Below are 21,231 nucleotides of genomic sequence, written 5' to 3'. Positions count from 1 at the left end.
GGGAGGATCTCCGCAGCCCTCCGTGTTTGAAAAGAGTCAAGTGTGCCTCCCCGGCCCGCTGGAGTTCTGGAGATGCTGACTTCGTGCCGGCCCACCTACTCCCTGCTCAGGAGCCCCAAGGTCCCCACTCCTCAGCGGGCTCAAGTGGCACCTGGCGCCCTCAGGGGACAGGAAGAGCAGCCGGGCCGGGAGCCTGGCCAGTGGTAACTGCAGGCTGGGGAGCAGGCGCCGCTGAGCGAGCTGGTGGCCCAGAGTTGGGTTGGAAACAGCTTCAGTGGAGCTGGCAGATGGGTGCCTGGCACTTCCTTGTTGACCTGTAATCCCGGCTGGGGGTCCATGCTGTACTCAGGGCCCTGCCAGCCTGTGGCCTCTTACGAGGGACAGCTTCCTCTCCGAGTTCCCGGAAGCCACTGGGCAGGCCGCCAGAAAGAAGTGGTGGAGGGTGAGAGGGAGCAGTGCGACCCTGACAGGGGCCCAGCCTGTGACGCCTGGATACCCAAGGCCGCGTGAGCTTGGGGGCGGTGGCGGCCAGACCTCTGACCTTTGAAACGGGAAGCGCCTGGGTCGCAGGGGGAGGTGGAGGTGGGACAGCTGCCTGAGGAGATGCGACTGGCCTGGGAAGCAGTAGTCAGTGGAGTTAGCAGTGGCTTTCCCAGGCTGGACCGACTCCAGGCCAAGTGGCTTCTGAGAGCCAGCGGTAGTGGGGACTGGTGTAGGGTCCCTCTTGGACCCTGCCCAATCCCTCGGGCCTTCCAGGGGTAAGGAGCCCTCAGCCCAAGTGGGAGAGGCCAGAGGCAACTCCTTTCTCTCCTATTGTTTCCCTGGGGAGGAAGGCAGGAGCAAACGTGGAAAGGAGGTTGCTTTCCCGAACTGCCCCGGGCAGACTATTCTAATAAGGCCCCTCCCCCACCCGCCCCGCTCTGCCCCTTCTTCCCCTTTCCTCTGGCCTCCTGCTGCCAACCCACCCCTTCTTCCTTCCCCCACCCCTGCTGCCCTAGTCCTGATGGAGGCCCCTTCCTCCTCCGCCAGCCCAAACTGTGCCGGGTCGTGTTCTGCACGGAGTGGGTTGGGGATGCTGAACAGCTATCAGCAGCAGCATCTGACAAGCCGGGGGAAGTTGTGGGGGAAGAAGAATGTTCAGGAACTCGTTGTGGAGGGGTTGAGGAGAGAGACAAAGGGGCTGTGGGGGAGTGATGAGGGTGGTGTCAGGCACGACTCCCTTCTCGAGACCTGGGGAGCCTGGGAGCAGCCCGCACCACCTACCCGCCGTTACTTGCTGTGGAAGCTATGGCCCTTCCTGCCCTCTGCCACCTGCACATCTTGTACTGGCTGAGGGGGCCTTGACACACCTGGAGACAGGGTCTTTGGGTCATCCAAAGCAACACCCTACCTAGGTCAGCCATCTTTGCCAGAAGCTTGAGAAGACCTGGTGGGTGAGGGGGCAGCAGGGAGAGGGCATAGCCTCTAGCAGAAGAGAGCCCCCTCCCCTATAGGCTGGGGTCCACACCTCCCTGCACCACCTTGTGGGAGTGGAGGTGATGGCCAATTGAGAGTAAGGGATGGCCAAAGTCCTGACCAGGTGAGAGTGAGCCCAGGGCACCATGAGCAATTACTCTGCATTCTTCCACCCCCGCCGTCCATGAGCTCATTTTCCCAGCTGTTCGGGGGCCGGGGGCAAAGGGCGCATTATTCCATTTTAGAATTTGTTGAGTCAGAGGAAGAACTAGGACTAACATTCTCAGTGTTTAAGAAGCGCCATAAACAGATTTGGCTGTGGCTGGGAGGCAGATACATGAAGATTGAAGGAAATGAATCTACAAGACAGTACACTAGACTGTAGAGCTTAAAACCAAGGTTCTTGACCTGGGACTCTTGGATCTAGGGGTTCACTGGCAGCTTTGGGAGAGTCCTCGGAATTCTTGATACATATGTACGTCACATTCTTAAACAGGTGAGAAAAGGTTACCAGAAATCCTTCTGCTCAAATGCCTTTTGAGGTTGGAGCATCTCTGAAGAGAAGGGACTGCTTCAAGTCAGCTGCTAGTGGCGAGGCTCAGACAGGAATGTAGATGCTCGACTTCCACATGAGAGCTCTTCTCACACTCCAGGTTGCTTCCTGATATTCTTATAATCCAGGATAGGTTTTTATACGCAGCTCTAGGCTCTTGGGAAAGCTTCATGTTGAGAGGCAGGCAGAAAGTGGAATTTCTTTTTGCTTTCTGAATCTGGTATGGTGGAGATGGGTCAAGTCTTGATATTGAAGGGCCGTGGTGCCTAGACTCATAAAGGGTAGTGGTTCTCCGAGCTAGGTATCAGGGATCTCATTTTCTTTTATGGAGATCCTGAAGCAGATTGTGAGAAGAAATGGACATGGGGATTATATCCTGAGTACGACACGGGGAAAGGATGGAGGCTGTTCAGTGGGAGAGTAAGTGGAGTTTCGGTTGCAGATTGATGGGTGGCAGAGAGAGTTCCTGGCCTGCAGTGTGTGGTCGGTACATAAGTGAATGGATACATGTATTTTATGGATCGAATGAATACATTTGTTTTATGGAAAGATGCATGTAGAAGGGGTGGAATCTGAGAACAGTATATGTTGGATGCGACCTGTGAGAACTCCAGAATGGCCTCCCAAGCAGCAGTGGTAGATAGGCTCTTACGGAACTCTCTACAGTGTTTGAGCAGATGCCCTGGGGAGGTGTGTTCTTTAGGCCTAGAGCAGTGATTTCATCGCCTGTAGACATCACAAAACCAGAATTGTGGTCTGGAAGCCAGGAATGGATGAGATTAATTGCCCAGGGAAACTGGAAAAAAAGAGAAGGGATCCCATTCCTGATTGGGAAGTAAGGTAGGGAGAGCATGGAGCCAATATCAGTGTCTAAACAATGATGCCTGATTAATATTTGAATAGAACTAACCTTTCCATATCAGAGGGTGGACAACTGATATGCTGATGCGGTTGAGGAAGATTAGGCCAGGGAGGAAGGTTTCCTGAGACACAGAAAAGAGGACTGGAATTGAGCAATCTGAGTTCACCTCTCAACTTCCAATCTTTCTATTTTCCGTGGCAAGCCAGTTGGGTTGATGAGGGAAGAACTTTCTGGCCCTTTACCTTCTGTCACTGTCCCAGATCTTGACAAACAAGTTGGGAAGGGCCTCTTTAGTATGAGGTGGCCCTGCTAATTCCTGGAGAGGTCAAGGTGACTGCTTGTTGCTTGTTCCCTCAGGCTGAGAAGAAAGCCAAGGTAATTGCAGTAATGAATGCTGTGGAAGAAAACCAGGGGTCTGGGGAGTCTCAGAAGGTGGAGGAAGCCAGCCCTCCCGCTGTGCAGCAGCCCACTGACCCTGCGTCTCCCACTGTGGCCACCACACCTGAGCCCGTGGGGGCCGATGCTGGGGACAAGAATGCCACCAAAGCAGCCGATGATGAACCAGAGTACGAGGTGAGCGGCTTGCGTGGTCACCAGCCTTGTCCAGCTCTTTCCTGGGGCCTTCCACTGCCAGCTCCTCCCGTCTTGCTCTCTCTCTCCATCTCTCACTGGCTACTCGCTCTCTCCACCTGACCCCCGGCCTCTTCGTCTCCCCGGTTTTGCTCTGTCTTGCTTCATTCAGATGGAGTTCCCTCCTGGCTGTCCTGCCCACCCCCCCAGATGCCCAGGGCTGGGATTGCCACGGGGGGATCAGGGTGGCAGGGCCTCGTGACCACTGTGTAATGATTTCTGCTCCTTGGGGCTCCAGGACGGCCGGGGCTTTGGCATTGGGGAGCTGGTGTGGGGGAAACTGCGGGGCTTCTCCTGGTGGCCAGGCCGCATTGTATCCTGGTGGATGACGGGCCGGAGCCGAGCAGCCGAGGGCACCCGCTGGGTCATGTGGTTCGGAGACGGCAAGTTCTCAGTGGTGAGTTGTGAAGTCTGGCAGTAGCCTGAGGGGTGTGGGGAAGGAAGAGGTCTTGATCATTTTGGCTGGGGGGAGTCTGGAATTGGGGTGGTGGAAATGGGCCCTGCTCACCCCGACTCTGCATATGGCAAATAGAAGAAGCCTTAGACATCACCCTAAGAGGTAACGCCTGTGACTCCGAGAGCCGGATGTCTGCCCGGTGTTGACCTTCTGGAAACCCCAGCACTAGAGTCCCCTTCCCACCTGTGTTCAGGGCCTCCCTTGCCCTTGGTCTGGATGCCTCCTTTGCATTGGGTAATTATTTATCAGTGCATCTGGTCCTCTCCAGGCTGAGGGTGGTTCTTACAGTTCCCACCCCTTGACAGTTGGGAGGCACGGGGTGGGTGCTTGAGGGCGTGGAAGGAGCAGCAAACACAGGCCTTGCTCGTCCTGCCAGGTGTGCGTTGAGAAGCTGATGCCACTGAGCTCATTTTGCAGTGCATTCCACCAGGCCACCTACAACAAGCAGCCCATGTACCGCAAAGCCATCTATGAAGTCCTGCAGGTGAGTGTCCCTCTGGGGAGCTTAGAAGGCAGCTCAGAAGGCACTAGAGGCCTGGAAGTCAGAGTGTGGTGGTCAGGCCTGGGCAGAGCATCCGGTCTACTGGGCCCTTTGGCTACAACTCTTCTTCTCCCCATCCCACTGAGCCCTTTCTCCCCTCCACCTCTTGCCTGTGCCTACCCTCACTACCTTCAGTCTGGCCTTGGGTCTGACTCTCCTGCCCTTCAGCCTGTCCTGACTCCCCTCCCTCTGATGTGTTGGCCTTCCAGGTGGCCAGCAGCCGTGCGGGGAAGCTGTTCCCAGCATGCCACGACAGTGATGAGAGCGACACTGCCAAAGCTGTGGAGGTGCAGAACAAGCAGATGATCGAATGGGCCCTTGGGGGGTTCCAGCCCTCTGGCCCCAAGGGCCTAGAGCCACCAGAAGGTAAATGGGGGTGCCTAGCCCAGCCTTGTAGGACCCTTGCCCACAAGTCACATCTGCACCTGGGCTGGGAGAGCTGCCAAGGTCTCCGTGGAGGGTTCCAGTGGGAGTGGCCAGAGTCTTCCTCGTCCTGGGGTCAAGGTCAGGACAATGCTGCTCCAGGCCTCCAGAATAATCTGCTCCCCCGTTGGCTTGCTGGAACCAGAGAGGTGGGAGGTGGGATCAGATGCACCCCATTGTAGGAAGAGGAGGAGGTTGGGGTTCCCTGTCATGTCAGCCTGCCACTGTGACCTTGTCACCCGCTTTCCTGCTCCAGAGGAGAAGAATCCCTACAAAGAAGTTTACACAGACATGTGGGTTGAACCCGAGGCAGCTGCCTATGCACCACCCCCACCAGCCAAAAAGCCCAGAAAGAGCACAACAGAAAAGCCTAAGGTCAAGGAGATTATTGATGAACGCACAAGAGGTAGCTGACCTGATTCTGGAGAGAGTGGCATTGGGAGGTGGCACTCTGAGGAGTGGGTGCGGCCTGGCAGGCTCTCTGATGCTGGCTCTCCTCCCCTCTGCAGAGCGGCTGGTGTACGAGGTGCGGCAGAAGTGCCGGAACATTGAGGGTGAGCTGGTCCCCTGGGAATTCTGTGTTCCGGGTGTCCTGCCAGGTACCGAGTAGCATAGGCACTTAGGAAGGTTTGAATAATATGGGAACAGGGGCTCTATGACATGGGGACTCAGTGAAAGGGACCTGTCCTACCTGCCCCACCACCTCTAGCCTGCTTCACATACCATTTGTCTTCCTGGAACCCAGTGTTGCTTTCCTTTCGGTGGTGTGGGCTGATCTTCAGAGTTTGGGACACCCTGATGGGCCAGAGGTGGACAGCCACTCTTGCCGGCCTTTTGGCCTTCCACCCTTCCTTACTTCTCATCCCATTCTGTCTCCCTGGGCCTAATGGGGGTGTATCTGGCTGGGGGCCCCGAGGACCTGGAAGGATTGGGGGAAGGGTCCAGGACTTGAGATCCATCCCTGTTGATGGATGGTGCCCTTGCTGCTCCAGGAGATGAGGCCTTCTGAGATTGGTGCCATGTTGTCTCCCTCTGCCATGGGTTGCTCTCCTGGGTTCCTTTCCGCCTTCTTTCCTAGCTACTACTCCAGCACACCCCTTCACTGCAGCTCCCTCTAGCGCTGGGCTTGGGCCTGGGGTGGGAGGGGCCTCCGGTGGTGCTCACCCCACCCACACTGCTTTCCAGACATCTGCATCTCTTGTGGGAGCCTCAACGTCACCCTGGAACACCCCCTCTTCATCGGAGGAATGTGCCAAAATTGCAAGGTAGGGGCACACCCAGCCTGGGGCGGTGCATCCCTCAGCTCCCCCTGGCTGACTGCAGCTCCTGCCCCTGGGCATGTAGGAAGGGTGGCCCTTGGTGTGGGTGTGACATCAAGGTTTTATCTAGAAGCAGGGAGTCCTGCTGACATGGGCCCTTGGCCTTTAAGTTTTTGACTTGCTTTTGTTTTTCTCCTCTAAAAGATTATTTTTCTCTCTAAAACCCCATTCTAGTCACCAAATGTGGGCAAGGGCAGGGCTCACAATGTCACAGTCACTAGTGTGAAGGGGGGTAGAAGCAGATGGTGAGAACAGGGTCAGACTGAGTGACTCTGGGTCGCCAGGCCCTCGGGAACCCCTGCAGAAAAGCCCAGGGCTGCAAAAGAGAACAAGGTGGTTGGTGCAGCTCCCTCCTGGCCTTGCCCCAGGGCCCTCCTTGATTCTGTCCACTACAGTGCATGGGAAGATAAGGTTTCCCCCTTCCCAGATCTGTACTGGGGCCTGACCCTGAGTGGGCACACAGCAGGCTCATGTCTCCTGGGCCAAGTCAGTTCCAAGAGGCTGGACTCAGAGCCTGCTTTCACCTGGCTGTCCCAGGCCCTTCCCTGGTGACTTCTCACTCTCCCTGCTGCTTTCTAGAACTGCTTCCTGGAGTGTGCGTACCAGTATGATGACGATGGCTATCAGTCCTACTGCACCATCTGCTGCGGGGGGCGTGAGGTGCTCATGTGTGGAAATAACAACTGCTGCAGGTGAGGGTCCCCACCCAGGCTGCAGCCTGCCCCTCCTCCTTGGCTGGGCCTCAGACTCCCACTGCCTGCCTCACCCTGCTCCCCGAGTGTGCTCTGGACGGAGCCTTTCCAATCCAGGCAGCCTTGGCCTCCCTGGACTGTGGCTAAGGGTCCCCTCTGCTCACTGAGCTTCCTTCCAGGTGCTTTTGTGTGGAGTGTGTGGACCTCTTGGTGGGGCCAGGGGCTGCCCAAGCAGCCATTAAGGAAGACCCCTGGAATTGCTACATGTGTGGGCACAAGGGCACTTACGGGTTGCTGCGGCGGCGGGACGACTGGCCCTCTCGACTCCAGATGTTCTTCGCCAATAACCATGACCAGGAGTTTGTGAGTGTGGGGCCCAGGGTGCAGTCTTGAGCTCTCTTTGCTGAGGCTTGGTTGTGGGGCCTGAGTAGCACATGGGGTGCATGGATCTAGGGGTCCTGGATAGGGGACTGTGGGACACTGCTGGGTGCTCACCTGACCTGTTGTGCTCACTGCTTAGGACCCTCCAAAGGTGTACCCACCTGTCCCAGCCGAGAAGAGGAAGCCCATCCGGGTGCTGTCTCTCTTTGACGGAATTGCTACAGGTGAGGGGCACAGGCCCAAAGGGTGCTGGCCTCCTCGTCCTGGGATAGGGGAGCTGTGTATGGGGGTAACTCTGGCAAAGCAAAAATGATCGCTGGCATATCGTGACTGTTAAAATATTACCCTGAGGAGGAAACTTTTGTGTTTAACGAAAGAGTATGCTGTCCATGCATGTGGGATTTGGCCAAAAATAAAAAGTAAAATAAGTAGGAGACCAGCCTGTCTGCTGGATATTTTCCTTAATGAAGGAGATTCTGCAGCAGAGGACAGAGTGGCCATTAGAGATTATTGAAGATTTCACAGAGCCTCAAAGGACAGACTTGGTTGACCAAAGAGAAGAAACACACCGTTCTGTTGTGTTTTGATTATACACAGGATAGTTTAAAGAAAAGAAGGCTTATTTACATCGCTTACTATCCTTTCATTAATATTTTGGTATATATCTTTTAAGATTTTTTTCTGTGCATGTGTATGATTATATAAATAATCATATATCTGTAGATAGGTAACAAGCGGATAAGTCCATGCATACTGTTTTGTAACTTGCCTTTCATTTATTGTGACTACTTTTTCACGTCAAGCAGTATAAGGCTGCATTCTTGATTTGTAAATGCTGCTGTGTAGGACTCCATTGAGTAAACGTGCCATAATGTGTTTAATTAACTCCTAGTAGGTCTTTTTACTGTTTTTCCATTTTAAGCAGTGCTGAGACAAGCATCTTTATATGTACATATTCACATACTGAAACTGTTATCTCCTTTGCAAAGAAAAGGTCTTAGGAAATACTGGGTCACTGTGGGACAGCTATAATAGGTGTCACCTTAGAGGCACTGTAGTTTTCCTGTGGCTCTTGACATTTCCAGAAAGCCTCCTGAAAGCCTGAACCCACATATTTTCATCCCTCTGCCCTGCCCCCAGGCTGAGGACTTCTCAGTTCTTTTTATTTTATTTTTTAGTTTTATTTTAAAGATGTAGGGTACAATTCAGGATTAGGAATACAAGTGGTCATCATACTCTTCTGAGTTCATTTTTTTTTTTTTTTTTTGAGTGGGAGTCCTCTCGCACTCCCAGGCTAGAGTGCAGTAGCACGCTCATGACCACGCTCATGGCCCATCCTTGACCTGCTGGGCTCAGATGATCCTTCCACCTCAGCCTTCCAAGTAGCTGTAACCACAGGCATGTGCCACCAATGCCCAGCTAATTTTTTGATTTATTGTGGAGACTAGGTCTTGTCATATTGCTCGGGCTGGTCTTGAACCTCTGAGCTCAGGCAATCCTCTCACCTCTGCCTCCCAAAGTGCTGGGATTACAGATGTGAGCCACCACACCAGGCTCTTCTGAGTTCTTAAAAAGAGACTAGCTCTTTGTAGAACTTGTGTCTTAAGCCAGGCATAGTAGCTCATGCCTATAATCCCAGCACTTTGGGAAGCTAAGGCTGGGAGGATTGCTTGAGTCCAGGAGTTCGAGACCAGCCTGGGCAACATAGAGAGACCTCGTCTCTACAAAAAATAAAAAATTAGCCAGGTGTGGAGGTGTGCCTGTAGTCCCAGCTACTCAGGAGGTGAAGGGTGGGAGGATCACCTGAGTCCAGAAGTTCAAGGCTGCAGTGAGCCATGACCGGGCCACTTCATTCCAGCCTAGGTGACAGAGTGAGACCTCAACTCGATAGCAACAACAACAAAAAAACCTTGTGTCTTCATCTGACCAGAAGGAGACTGGCAGTTTCAGTCAGGGAAACTTGGCCGAAGGGTGAGGATAGGCGTCACTTCCCAGGCTAGGTGTTGTCCTTTGTCCTCAACTTGGTGCTGATGGTCTATAAACCTGGAGGAGTTCACTTACAGCTTTCATTTCCCAGACTAGAACCTTGAGGCCTTCTTAAATCATGTCATGCCCCAAGAGGCTCTGAAAGCTCTTTGGTGGAGAGATCCATCAGGAGCAGTAGAAATGGTGCTGCCAGACCCTGTTTCTTCTAAAGCTCTTGGGGTCTGTTCTGATTGTTTCCTTGCCTCAATTCAGCAAGCCTTATGGAGGGAGCATGGTAAGGAAGTCAGCATAGTTAACTCAGGAGGGAACACAGGGAAGGAGACCTTCACCCTGTCTTCAGGACCATGTGCAATCCAAGAGAGGGGCGGAGTGAGGAATATGAACTGTTCTAATGAGGGCAGGAGGGATGCACAGTGCAGGGGACTGGTGGGAGGGAACAGTAATTCCAGGGGACTGTAGGGTGGGGTGGGACACTGATGAAACCTTTTTACAGCAGGGAGCATTTAAGTTGAGTTGAGTTGGCCGGACACGGTAGCTCACGCCTATAATCCCAGTACTTTGGGAGGCCGAGGTGAGAGGATTGCCTGATCTCAGGGGTTCAAGACCAGCCAGGATAACTTGGCAAGACCTCATCTCTACAGTTTTTGATCTCATCTCAAAAAATTAGCCTGGCATGGTGGCGCATGCCTGTGGTTCCAGCTACTTGGAAGGCTGAGGCAGAAGGATTGCCTGAGCCCAACAGGTAGAGGCTGCGGTGGCCATGAGTGTGCCACTGCATTCCAGCCTGGGCGATAGAGGGAGACTCCAACTCAAAAAAAAAATGTTGAGTCTTGGGGGAGAGGTAGAATCACAGCAGTGGGTGAGGAAGGACCAAGATGGAAATGTAGAAAAGAAAAGGCCGAGCCAGCTTAATCCTGCGCCTTGGGAGGCTGAGGTGAATGGATTGCCTGAGCCCGCAGGTTCGAGATCCACCTGGGCAAGTTGGTGAGACCTCATCTCTACAATAAATCAAAAATTAGCCGGGCATGGTAGCACACGCCTGTAGTTCCAGCTACTTGGAAAGCTGAGGCGGAAGGATCGCTGGAGCCCAGCAGGTCGAGGCTGTGATGGCCGGGAGTGTGCCACTGCACTCCAGTCTGGGCGACAGAGTGAGACTCCAACTCAAAAAAAAAAAAAAAAAAAGAAAAGTCCATCAGAAGCACCACCTGCTGTTCTCTCAATTCTGAAACCACCTAGCCTTCCAAGTAGTCCAAGCTAGGCATGAAACAGAGTCTTGATGTTCTCAGTGTTGATTCTCCAGCTTGCTGCAGAAAGGACTTAAGGCAGCCTCATGGGCAGGGGAGGGCTTGAGCCTGCTGCTGATGCTGTGTTTTGTTGGCCAGAGGACGGACTTGCTAAGACCAGGGTGCCAGGGAGGGGGCTCCACGTGACAGTGCTCTCTGCTGGCTGGTGCAGGGCTTCTGGTGCTGAAGGACTTGGGCATTCAGGTGGACCGCTACATCGCCTCGGAGGTGTGTGAGGACTCCATCACGGTGGGCATGGTGCGGCACCAGGGGAAGATCATGTATGTCGGCGACGTCCGCAGTGTCACACAGAAGCATGTATGTCCGTGCTGTGGGCCGCGTCCCGCCCGCCCCTCCCCAGAGGCAGTCCTGCCCCCTTTCATTTTGTTCCTGTGCTCTCTTCTTTTCACCCTTTTCCCAGCCCCTCTTTCTCCTTATCTACTGTTCTTCTTTGTCTTGAGGAGGGTAAAGGGTACATTACAGATGGGAGTTGGGAGCTTCCTTTTCTGGGCTGCAGCTGCTCCATGGGCTAGTTTCAGGGCCCTTGGGGTTGGAGGGAGGTTCCTGGCTCGCCAATACTTTGGCAGATAGCTTTACCAACCTCCATCCTGGGGGTCTCTGGCAGGGTCTTGGCTAAGTGTGACTCTGGGTCAGCCTCTGAAACGACAAGCCCTCTGGAATCCTGAAGCGCATTTGGAGGGCATCAGATGGCCCAGACAACACCCTGCCTAAACCGCTCAGAGCACAGAGTATCTTCGGACTCAGCCATCCACCTGGGCCACCCTCCCATCGGGTGTGTGTTTCCTGCCAGGCGCACACTGGTTTCCCTGCTGTACTGGGAGGTGATCCAGTTTGTTCCCCTCACTTGTTGAGGAAGCTGAGCCCAGAGAGCCATGATGGGCCCGTGGTGGCACAGCTAGGGGAGAGAGCAAACAGGGCAGATGGGCCTCCTCTGTCCCATGCCAAAGGACTTCTTTGCCACACTCACAGATAACTTCTCTGTCGTCCTTTCTGCCTCTGTCCCTAGATAGAGGCCCCTCACGTTGCTTTATCCTTCCAGATCCAGGAGTGGGGCCCATTCGATCTGGTGATTGGGGGCAGTCCCTGCAATGACCTCTCCATCGTGAACCCTGCGCGCAAGGGGCTCTATGGTAGGTGCCGTCCTCTCCCTCCTCCTCCTGAGCTGGTGCTTCCGCACTTAGGTTTCCTCCTTGGATGTTTCTGCCCTGGGCCAGCTCCTCCCAATGACCCTGTCTTCCCTGGCCCTCCCCGTGCCCGAGCCCGAGCCCGAGCCCGAGCCCGAGCCACCACTGTCTCACGCAGACAGCCCCAGCTGATGGCTTTCTCTTCCGACCTCTCAGAGGGCACTGGCCGGCTCTTCTTTGAGTTCTACCGCCTCCTGCATGATGCGCGGCCCAAGGAGGGAGATGATCGCCCCTTCTTCTGGCTCTTTGAGAATGTGGTGGCCATGGGCGTTAGTGACAAGAGGGACATCTCGCGATTTCTTGAGGTATAGCCAGCAACCTTGGTTTGGCCAGCTCACTAATGGCTTCTACCTTGGACTGCTGCTTTATCCCTGTCTCATCTGCATTGTGGAGCTGGGGACTGGGGACTTCTGCTTTGCAAGGGGCCTGGTTGGGGAGCTCCAGGCTTCCCAGATAGAGAGGAAGCATGGTTAGAGGCCCACCTTGAAGAACCAGTGGGCTCACTCTAAGAAGTGGTGTTGTGGGTGCGGACCTCAGGTTGCTGGGCCTGTCACTAAAGTGGGTGCGGTGCCCGACTCATAGGGTTGGGCATTCTGTGTGGTTTACACTGAGGGACTGTTGCGATGTCAAAATCAATTTTCCCTGACCAGAGGGGCCCATCCTCACTCTCTGCCACCACGACATGGTTTATGGCACCTAGGAAGAAAACATGACTTACTGCAGTTTTTGTTCCTCTTACAATGTGAGTGCTAGTTGAGGTGAGAACCAGGTCTGCCACACAGAGAGGATTGCTGCTGCCAGAGGCATCCTTGGAGCGGGCCATCTGGGAGTTTGTGTCCATCCATGCTCCCTACGTCTTGGGGTCAGTCACACCTCAAGCTAATAGTTCTGACTTGCAGTGTGAGCAAGTGTCTATCTGGCTTATAGCCTAGACATGCAGTGAACATGCCCACACACGTTAGCGCGTTCTTTCTCGAAGCCTGTGGGTAGTCTAGAGCTGCGTTGTCCAGCATGGACATCAGCCCCATGGCGACTAAACTAACATGGAAAATTTATTTCCTCAGTCACACGGGCCTCATTTCTGCTACAAAACAGCCACCTGTGGACCAGTGACTACTGTATTGAGCAGTGCAGATAGAGAACATTCCCATCAGTTCAGTTGGACAGTGCTGGTCTAGAATGTTCCAGTGACAGCACGTGGATTGTGGCTCAGTTTAATTCCAGCTTTTCCTGGAGCCTTCAGGCTACCCCAGTGGATGGTTCCTGAGAGAGAGAAATAAGAGCCCCTGAGGCTTGAAGGCTCTAAATCAACATTACCAGCACTCTTTAGAATTCCTCCTTTGCTCATCTTCAAACTGTCTCCTGTTTTATAGTCCAACCCTGTGATGATTGATGCCAAAGAAGTGTCAGCTGCACACAGGGCCCGCTACTTTTGGGGTAACCTTCCCGGTATGAACAGGTTGGTGAGAGCTCCCGGGTCTGGGGGTGCTGTGGGCTGGGTCTGCAGGCAGGATGGCCCGCTGTGGGGAGTCACTGAGTGGGCCCTCTTGGGCCAGCTGCCTCTGCTGAATGGCTGGCTGCTTTGCCATATTGTTTGTTTCCTTTTCCTTGGGGGGGGAGTCAGGATATAGAAAATACTTGTCTGAAACCAACTAGTGGTCTTAAAGTGGGTCCTTTGAAAGTACATCTTTTACCTAAGAGTTGTGTGCTTCCGAGTTGGATAGCTGGTTCTCCTACACTGGCGTGTGTCCAGAGTCTACCCATCCTTAGATTCTCCTGCGGTCAAGCCATAGCGGATGGTATTGGGGATGGGAAAGGAAGTAGTGCCCACAGCTGGCTACATGGCCTGTTCCAGGGGAGGAAGCTTGAAGCAGCCCTATGCAAGTTCAAGGGTTCTGTTTAACTTGGTAATCACATACTTTGCTGACTTCACGTCCTTTGTTGGAAGGATTATCTTCATTTAAGTTGCAGATACAAATTTTAACATCCAGGAATAAAGAAAATTTCATTTCTTCAGGTATAATAATTGTATTATAAAGAGGCCTTTGAGGAGAAAGGAATTGTTCGAGTTTACAGTTCAAAAGCAGGGTGAGAGCAATCCAGTCTATTCATTGTGGAGGGAAATGTTTCCAGCATGTTCTGAGTCATGGGTTTTTTTTTTCGTTTTTTTTTTTTTTTTTTAATTTTAAAGAGGTAGAGTACAATTCAGGGTTGAGTATACAAGTGGTAACTGTACAGGTAAAGTTTGGGCCTCCCTTTGGTCCTCATTTTGCCTGGTTTCTGATCAGGTACCCTTATTGATGTTGTGTGCCCCACCCCCCCCGCCGGTCATGAATTTTAAGCCTCCTTGGTATACCTATAAATAGGAAACATCTCACCTGGCTTCGGTCAAATAGTCTCCTTCTTTGCCATTCACATGAGGCTGCAGGACATTTCCAGTGTCATAACGGTTGGACAAAGTTTTGTTCTGTCATGAAGGCTTGTTGATGGGAAAGAGACAGGTCAGTGTGGCAGCTGGCCTGAAACTGTGTCCCCCAAAGTTTCCCAGGTATATGGGTATATTAGAAAATGCATGAGTGTTTTCATGGAGCCACTGCTCAGTTTCTCCTTGGTCTTTTGGGATTGTTCTCACCTGCTTCTTCCAACTCTAAGATCCTAGAACTCTGAGACTCTAGGAGGAGCAGAGGTACTACACGGATCCAAGTAGACTGTATGTGGAAGCACTGCTGAGTGCCTGATTTGGCTATAGGCCCCTGTGGTTTCCACACTGAGATCCTGGAGCGTACGCTCTAGGAAACATTTTAAAAATATTCTCAAATGTCAGGAAAGGTCAGTGCTGAAGGTGATCTTCAGTTTATCTGGTCTGCCCCCCTGAGAAGTGACATCTTTTTTTTTTTTTTTGAATTGGAGTCTCACTCTGTTCCCCAGGCTGGAATGCAGTGGCACAGTCACAGCCACCGCAGCCTCGACTTGCTGGATTCAGGCGATCCTTCCACCTCAGCCTTCCAAGTAGCTGGAACTACAGGCGTGTGTCACCACGCCTGGCTAATTTTTTGACTTATTATAGTGACAAGGTCTTACCAAGTTGTTCAGGCTGGTCTTGAACCCCAGGGCTCAGGCAATCCATTCACCTCCACCTCCCAAAGTGCTGGGATTCCAGGCATGAGCCACCATGCCTGGCTGAGAAGTGACACATTTGGTGTCACTGAATTACAGTCTTCAGGGGATAGCAGAATTTAAACTGTCTTTAAGGTAGACAGTTTAGTGAATTCTATCCCAAGTACACATCCATGAAACCATCACCACAAATCAATATACAGAACATTCTGTTGCCCCCAAAACTTGCTTTGTGGTGGGGTACTTGAAACTCAATGCATTTTAAAATAACAGATGTAAAAATAGTTGTGCTTTTTTCCCCCCTTCTGGGTAGGTGTTATCTACGTATTGGTAGGTGAGACCACTTTTGAATTACCTTTAAAGATGAACACTTGGTGGGTGTGTCCCAAGATGATTGCAGTGTATTTAGGGGGAGTCTGAAAAGGGTCATGGTGTATGTGCATGATTTGGGGGTGGGATCTATACCCCTGTGAGTCTCGGGGGAATAGTGCCACTGGGCACCTTTCTGCAGTTGGCTGGGTTTCTGTGGTTACATTCTCTCTTCTGCTTCCTAGGCCGTTGGCATCCACTGTGAATGACAAGCTGGAGCTACAGGAGTGTCTGGAGCATGGCAGGATAGCCAAGGTCAGCTTCCAGACTTCTGCTGGGGGGCAAGGAGAAGGGCAGAGGACGGGACGAGGTAGAGTGATGGCCAGGGCTAAGTCCTGCCTGCCCCTTGACTTTGGGCACAACTAGTGTGGAGAATGTGATGTGGGAGATGGTGCAGGGTAGTCACACAGCCTGGGGACCAGAGGAAGGGCCCAGGGCTGCTGGCCTTAGCCCTTCCTCCCTGGTGAGTGTTACCCACTGTCCCCTGGGTGGTAGACGCCAAAGAACACTGAAGAGTCTTTGCCAAGGTCCCTGGGCCTTTAAATCTTGTGGCACAAGCCTTTCAAGAACAGTCTCCTATGTGGTGGATGCTCCCTTTCTCTCTGGAGCTGAAATATGCTGGAGTGATTGCATAGGACATGGGTTCCTTGTCAGCAGGTTTCAACATTCAGAACTGCTGGCACCCAGAGGGCATCTTGAGCCTCTGAGTAATTTGGCGTCCCTTAGTCTGTAAGTGACACACTTCTGAAGGAACCAATTCTTTGGAAGACTTAGGAAGTATAGTGGTTAGAACTTCTGCTTCTCAAGTTTTTGGCTTGCTACCTGATACTAAGGATCCCTGGCCAGTTGACCTCAAAGCGGAAGAGAAGTAGGTCTGTGAAGCCTGTGGAGGCCCATGCCCAAGGGAACTCAGCTCACCCAGAGCATACCCGCCCTCCTCTCCCCCCCCCAGTGGACCAGGCCTTATCAGGGTATGGCGAGTGCCTGGAACACCTAGTAGATCATGACCTTGTTTGTGGGTTGAATTCATGTTTTCTCCTTTTCATTTTCTAGTTCAGCAAAGTGAGGACCATTACTACTAGGTCAAACTCCATAAAGCAGGGCAAAGACCAGCATTTCCCCGTCTTCATGAATGAGAAGGAGGACATCTTATGGTGCACTGAAATGGAAAGGTACAAGTCGATGTGCCACTGGCATCTTGGGTGTGGTATGGGGTGTTTTTGGTTTTTTGAATAGGAGTTTCACTCTGTCACCCAGGCTGGAGACTGGAGTGCAGTGGCATGCTCACAGCTATCACAGCCTCCACCTGCTGGGCTCAGGTGATCCTTCCATCTTAGCCTTCTAAGTAGCTGGAACCACAGGCGCATGTTACCACACCTGGCTAATTTTTTGGTTTATTGCAGAAGTCTTGCCAGGTTGCACAGGCTGGTCTTGAACCCCTGGACTCTGACAGTCCTTTGCCTCTGCCTCCCAAAGTGCTGCGCTTGGCAGTGGGGTGTTCTGATTGCTGTGCTTATGGGAGGGGTCTCTGTCTTTCCCACCAGGCTTGTTTTTCACAGGCACCGTGTGAGCAGTGGGTTTTACCAAGCACTTCCCAGCATAGCTGACTCCTGGGCCAAGCTCCTGGCCAGCCAGGCCCTTGTGTCTTTTAAGGCTTCTCCCAAAGTAAGAGGAGTCGATCCTGCTGAACCCCAAGGAATCACTGCAGCTGCAGTAGCTTTCTGAACATGTGGTGCCAATTTTGTATATTTTATAAACCAAGACAGCATAGGACCAGGCAGACCGTCTAGCCTCTGCACCCTGATTTGATGTGAACTGAACTTATGGGGCTGAATTACCTTCTCATTCTGTGGGTATAACTAGGATTTAGCCAGACAAGAGACCATCTACACAAACCACCAGAAAAAACAGGAAGTCCTCCAACTTCCAAAGTCAGGAAAGGATTCAGCTCTTTTTAAATTTTCCCTGCTCTCCTGGGGAAACACTAGGGTGTCTGTTTATTCCATGCAGACTTGAGCCACTCACCATGGAGCTTGGTCTGAGGTATTCGGTATTGTGCAGCACGTCCTGGAGGTATTTTTTTTTAAATACTGTGTTTCTGCTGAGTTATAAATCTCTAGGCAGTGATGACCTTACTGCCTTTAAAGCCTTAGAAACTAGCACAGTGCCTGGCACGTGGCCGGCAATCTGATTGTTGAGTTGGTTATAAAGGACAGAAGTTAATTAAGCAAAACTCGGCGTCTGTCAGGGGAGCGTGGGTGTGAGTGTGGTACACCCCATCCCTGCACTTTGGGCAGCTGTTGGTCGCCTGGTCCTGGTATGTGGTCAGACGGCTTCCAGGCAGCCTGGTCCAGCCAGCCCTCACCCTGCCCCCCTCTGCCTTTTCTCCCCCAGGGTGTTTGGCTTCCCTGTCCACTATACCGACGTCTCCAACATGAGCCGCTTGGCGAGGCAGAGACTGCTGGGCCGGTCATGGAGCGTACCAGTCATCCGCCACCTCTTCGCTCCGCTGAAGGAGTATTTCGCTTGTGTGTAAGGGACATGGGGGCAAACTGAGGTAGTGACACAAAGTTAAACAAACAAAAAAAAACACAAAACATAATAAAACACCAAGAACGTGAGGATGGAGAGAAGTATCAGCACCCAGAAGAGAAAAAGGAATTTAAAACAAAAACCACAGAGGCGGAAATACCGGAGGGCTTTGCCTTGCGAAAGGGGTTGGACATCGTCTCCTGATTTTTCAATGTTCATCTTCAGTCCTATTTAAAAACAAAACCAAACTCCCTCCCCCTATTCTCCCCCTCCCTCCCTTTTTTGGTCAGACCTTTCGTTTTCTACTCTTTTCAGAGGGGTTTTCTGTTTGTTTGGGTTTTTGTTTCTTGCTGTGACTGAAACAAGAGGGTTATTGCAGCAAAAATCAGTAACAAAAAAATAGTAATATCTTGCAGAGGAAAAGTGGGAGAGAGGAAAAAGGAAATTCTATAGAAATCTATATATTGGGTATTTTTTATTTTTACTATATATCTTTTTTTTGTTGTCTCTAGCCTGGTCAGATAGGAGCACAAGCAGGGGACAGAAACAGAGACACTCGGGCAGAGGAATTCCCTCCCAGCCACTGAGTTGTCTCGCCAGCACCATTCCTGGTCATGCAAAACAGAACCCAATAGCAGCAGGGAGACAAGAACACCACACAAGACACTTTTCTACAGTATTTCAGGTGCCTACCACACAGGAAACCTTGAAGAAAATCAGTTTCTAGAAGCCGCTGTTACCTCTTGTTTACAGTTTATATATATATGATAGATATGAGATATATATATAAAAGGTACTGTTAACTACTGTACAACCCGACTTCATAATGGTGCTTTAAAACAGCGAGATGAGTAAAAACATCAGCTTCCACGTTGCCTTCTGTGCAAAGGGTTTAACCAAGGATGGAGAAAGGGAGACAGCTTGCAGATGTGCATTACCCTGGCAGGCTCCTCCCCTTGGTTTTTAACAAAGTGAAGGAGGAGAATTGGGGAGCTGTGTTCTCCCGCTTCTCCCTGCCAAAAAGGGGGTTCAATGAGGTGGTCGGGACCGTGGAAAGCTGAGAGTGGAATTCATCCAGACTCATGCAATAACCTTTTGATTTTTTTCTAAAAGGAGACTCCCTCAGCAAGAAGGCAGGGTAAGGAGTCTTCATTCCCAATTTCTCACTTTAGCCAATTCGAGGGCTCCTTGTGGTGGGATCAGAAGTAATCCAGAGTGTGGGAAAACGACAGTCAAACAACCCCACCTGGAGCAAATAAAAAAACATACAAAACGTACTGGTGCTTTCCTGTCTAAGTCGCCTTTTGTGTGTTCTTTTATGAGGCCCCCACCATCCTCCCCTCTGTGCACGAGGCGGCTCCGGCCCCTGGAACGTGATGTTTTTGGTCATCTCCAAAGGCTGCAGTTTTATACTGGGAGGCTGATGACACCTTTTGTTATAGTTATTCTTATGGTTCTGGTTATAATTATGTTTGTTTTAAGATTTTCTTTAAGAAAACAAAAACCCAACACCCTTCCCTTTAGGTTTCAAACCAAGGTGCGGGGAGCAGGGTGCTTCTAAGTTAGCGGTGGCTCTGGTGCCCTGGCTCCCCACCCCTCGGGCCAGGTGGGCCACTGGGCACGGTGACGGCTGGGCGGCCGGGGAGTCCCCGAGGTCTGCCTTCCGGGCTGGTCACGCTTCTCTTCTACTTCCCCTCCTCTGAGTCAGGTGTGTCAGGGCTGGAGGGAGGACCGGGCAGTCTCTCTCCGTGTGTGTGTGGTTGGAGTGGTGTGTATTTCTTTTCTAGTACTTGGTCTGATGATAGCTGTGCTCTTGCCTCGAGTCCGCAGCACCTCGAGCCCCAAGCGCTCGACACTTTGTCCCACTTCCTACCGAGGCAGGCAGCCTGGTGTTGGCGGTAGGAAGGGACGACTTTGTTGGCTCCTGGGTGAGAGACCGACAGGCAGGTGCTTGCCTGGGTAGATGGGGTGTAGATATGTGGCATATAGAGATATATATTTTATAATGGGAGGGGGGATGGCACCTCCTGGGACTGGCAGAGCTGGGAGGCATGCCGGCAAGCACATGGCCCCGAGTCCACGTCCCTGGAAAGAGGGGTCCACGGTGATAGGCGCTTATAAATACATAGATAGGGTCATGTATAAGAAATGTTACGGAGTGGGGAGTGGGGGCAGCGGGCTCCGTGTGCCGAGCCTCAGTCCCCGCTGCAGACACAGCCCCACGCCAGCCCAACAGTCTCACATGCATACACAGGACATATTCCTATACCGATGCATAACGAGTGCACTCAACACACACACCAGGGAGCCCCCGTGCTCTTCTCCCGGGGTTCAGGACTTTGTGGAGTCAGCCCATGCAGCTATTTACCTCTGTTGCCCTGATTGCAGGTAGACTGTCAATCCCAGAAGTTGCTAGGTGCTGAAGACAGGAAAAGGAGGAGGTTTTATTTTAGCAGGTGCTCTCCTCTAGCAAGTAGTGTTCTATCTCTTTTGCCCCTGGTGATGTCAAAAGATTCTTCTGTTAGCAACCTGTGATACTGACCTGCAACTCTAGGCACCAGTCAAGTCAGTCCTCAACTCCCCCTACCTATTCTTCCCCAACTCAAATCAACATCCAGGTCTGTCTTGGCCAGGGGGCTTCCACTGGAACAAAAAACAAAACAAAAAATGGGACAGCGAACCTTACCTTTTGAATAAACCAAATTAGCAATTAGTGACAAAACCAAACCAAGGCTTTGACCCCCTGCTCATTGCTCAGGAGTAAGCTCACAGCTGGTAGCCAGTCCTGCTCCTTTTTGGGGTGCTTAGTCCTGGACCCCAATCTACTCGTTTCCTTGACAGATTGGAGTTTAAGATCATACCCAGTTGCTTCCTGCCACCTCTGACATGATGGCAGGTGGGGACTGGGCCCCCTGTGGGGCTATAGCAGTTGGGAGGGGGCCTCTGCCCCCTCGGAGTTCCTGTGCTGACTGCGGTGCTCGCCCAGCCCTTCCTTGCTCCAGTGGGGCTCCATTCTGGCCTGGAGTCCGCCAGCCACTCCAGGAGGGCTGGGGGGAGGAGGACTGCCCTAGGCAGCCCAAGGTGCTCCCTCCCCCGCTGGCCAATGCTAAGTAAGGTCTTCCCAGCTCCTAGTGTCAAGACAGTCTTCGTGGGTCCTCCTCTTCCAATACTCCTGGCTCCCCCAAGGCCACCACTTATGGGAAGGAGTCAGCCTTTCCCAGTGGCCCAAGCTCCACCTTAGTTGGACCTGGTGCTCTACCCATAGGGGTTGGCACAGGGACTTGAGTCGCTGAGGGGACTCAGTAGCTGAGGGCGTGGCAAGCCCAGGGGATGAGCACAGGTGGCCAGCTTGCCCCAAGAAGGAATGCTGAGCACAGAGAAGCCCTTGTGGCTGGCTACTCAACATTTGTTCCTCCAGGTCTGACA

General features: G+C 52.3%; 1 protein-coding gene across 1 annotated transcript in view; it reads left to right on the top strand.

The window, feature by feature from the left end:
* DNMT3A (DNA methyltransferase 3 alpha) overlaps window positions 1–19,082 on the top strand; it is a 51,217-nt gene extending 32,135 nt beyond the window's left edge. Inside the window, exons 4-20 of the mRNA XM_008060287.1 lie at window positions 3,228–3,443; window positions 3,739–3,897; window positions 4,334–4,441; window positions 4,708–4,864; window positions 5,178–5,327; window positions 5,431–5,475; window positions 6,107–6,186; window positions 6,820–6,932; window positions 7,112–7,295; window positions 7,453–7,537; window positions 10,755–10,900; window positions 11,643–11,733; window positions 11,944–12,092; window positions 13,161–13,246; window positions 15,459–15,528; window positions 16,327–16,445; window positions 17,668–19,082. Of these exons, the coding sequence (XP_008058478.1) occupies window positions 3,228–3,443; window positions 3,739–3,897; window positions 4,334–4,441; window positions 4,708–4,864; window positions 5,178–5,327; window positions 5,431–5,475; window positions 6,107–6,186; window positions 6,820–6,932; window positions 7,112–7,295; window positions 7,453–7,537; window positions 10,755–10,900; window positions 11,643–11,733; window positions 11,944–12,092; window positions 13,161–13,246; window positions 15,459–15,528; window positions 16,327–16,445; window positions 17,668–17,809 (2,100 nt within the window). The 3' untranslated portion in view covers window positions 17,810–19,082. The remainder of the gene's footprint in view (window positions 1–3,227; window positions 3,444–3,738; window positions 3,898–4,333; window positions 4,442–4,707; window positions 4,865–5,177; window positions 5,328–5,430; window positions 5,476–6,106; window positions 6,187–6,819; window positions 6,933–7,111; window positions 7,296–7,452; window positions 7,538–10,754; window positions 10,901–11,642; window positions 11,734–11,943; window positions 12,093–13,160; window positions 13,247–15,458; window positions 15,529–16,326; window positions 16,446–17,667) is intronic.
* Window positions 19,083–21,231: the final 2,149 nt, after the last annotated feature.

The sequence above is a fragment of the Carlito syrichta genome, unplaced genomic scaffold, assembly GCF_000164805.1.
Source record: "Carlito syrichta isolate Samal-C Ts95f unplaced genomic scaffold, Tarsius_syrichta-2.0.1 Scaffold304574, whole genome shotgun sequence".
Taxonomy (NCBI): domain Eukaryota; kingdom Metazoa; phylum Chordata; class Mammalia; order Primates; family Tarsiidae; genus Carlito; species Carlito syrichta.
This window is presented reverse-complemented; position numbering and strand designations above follow the sequence as displayed.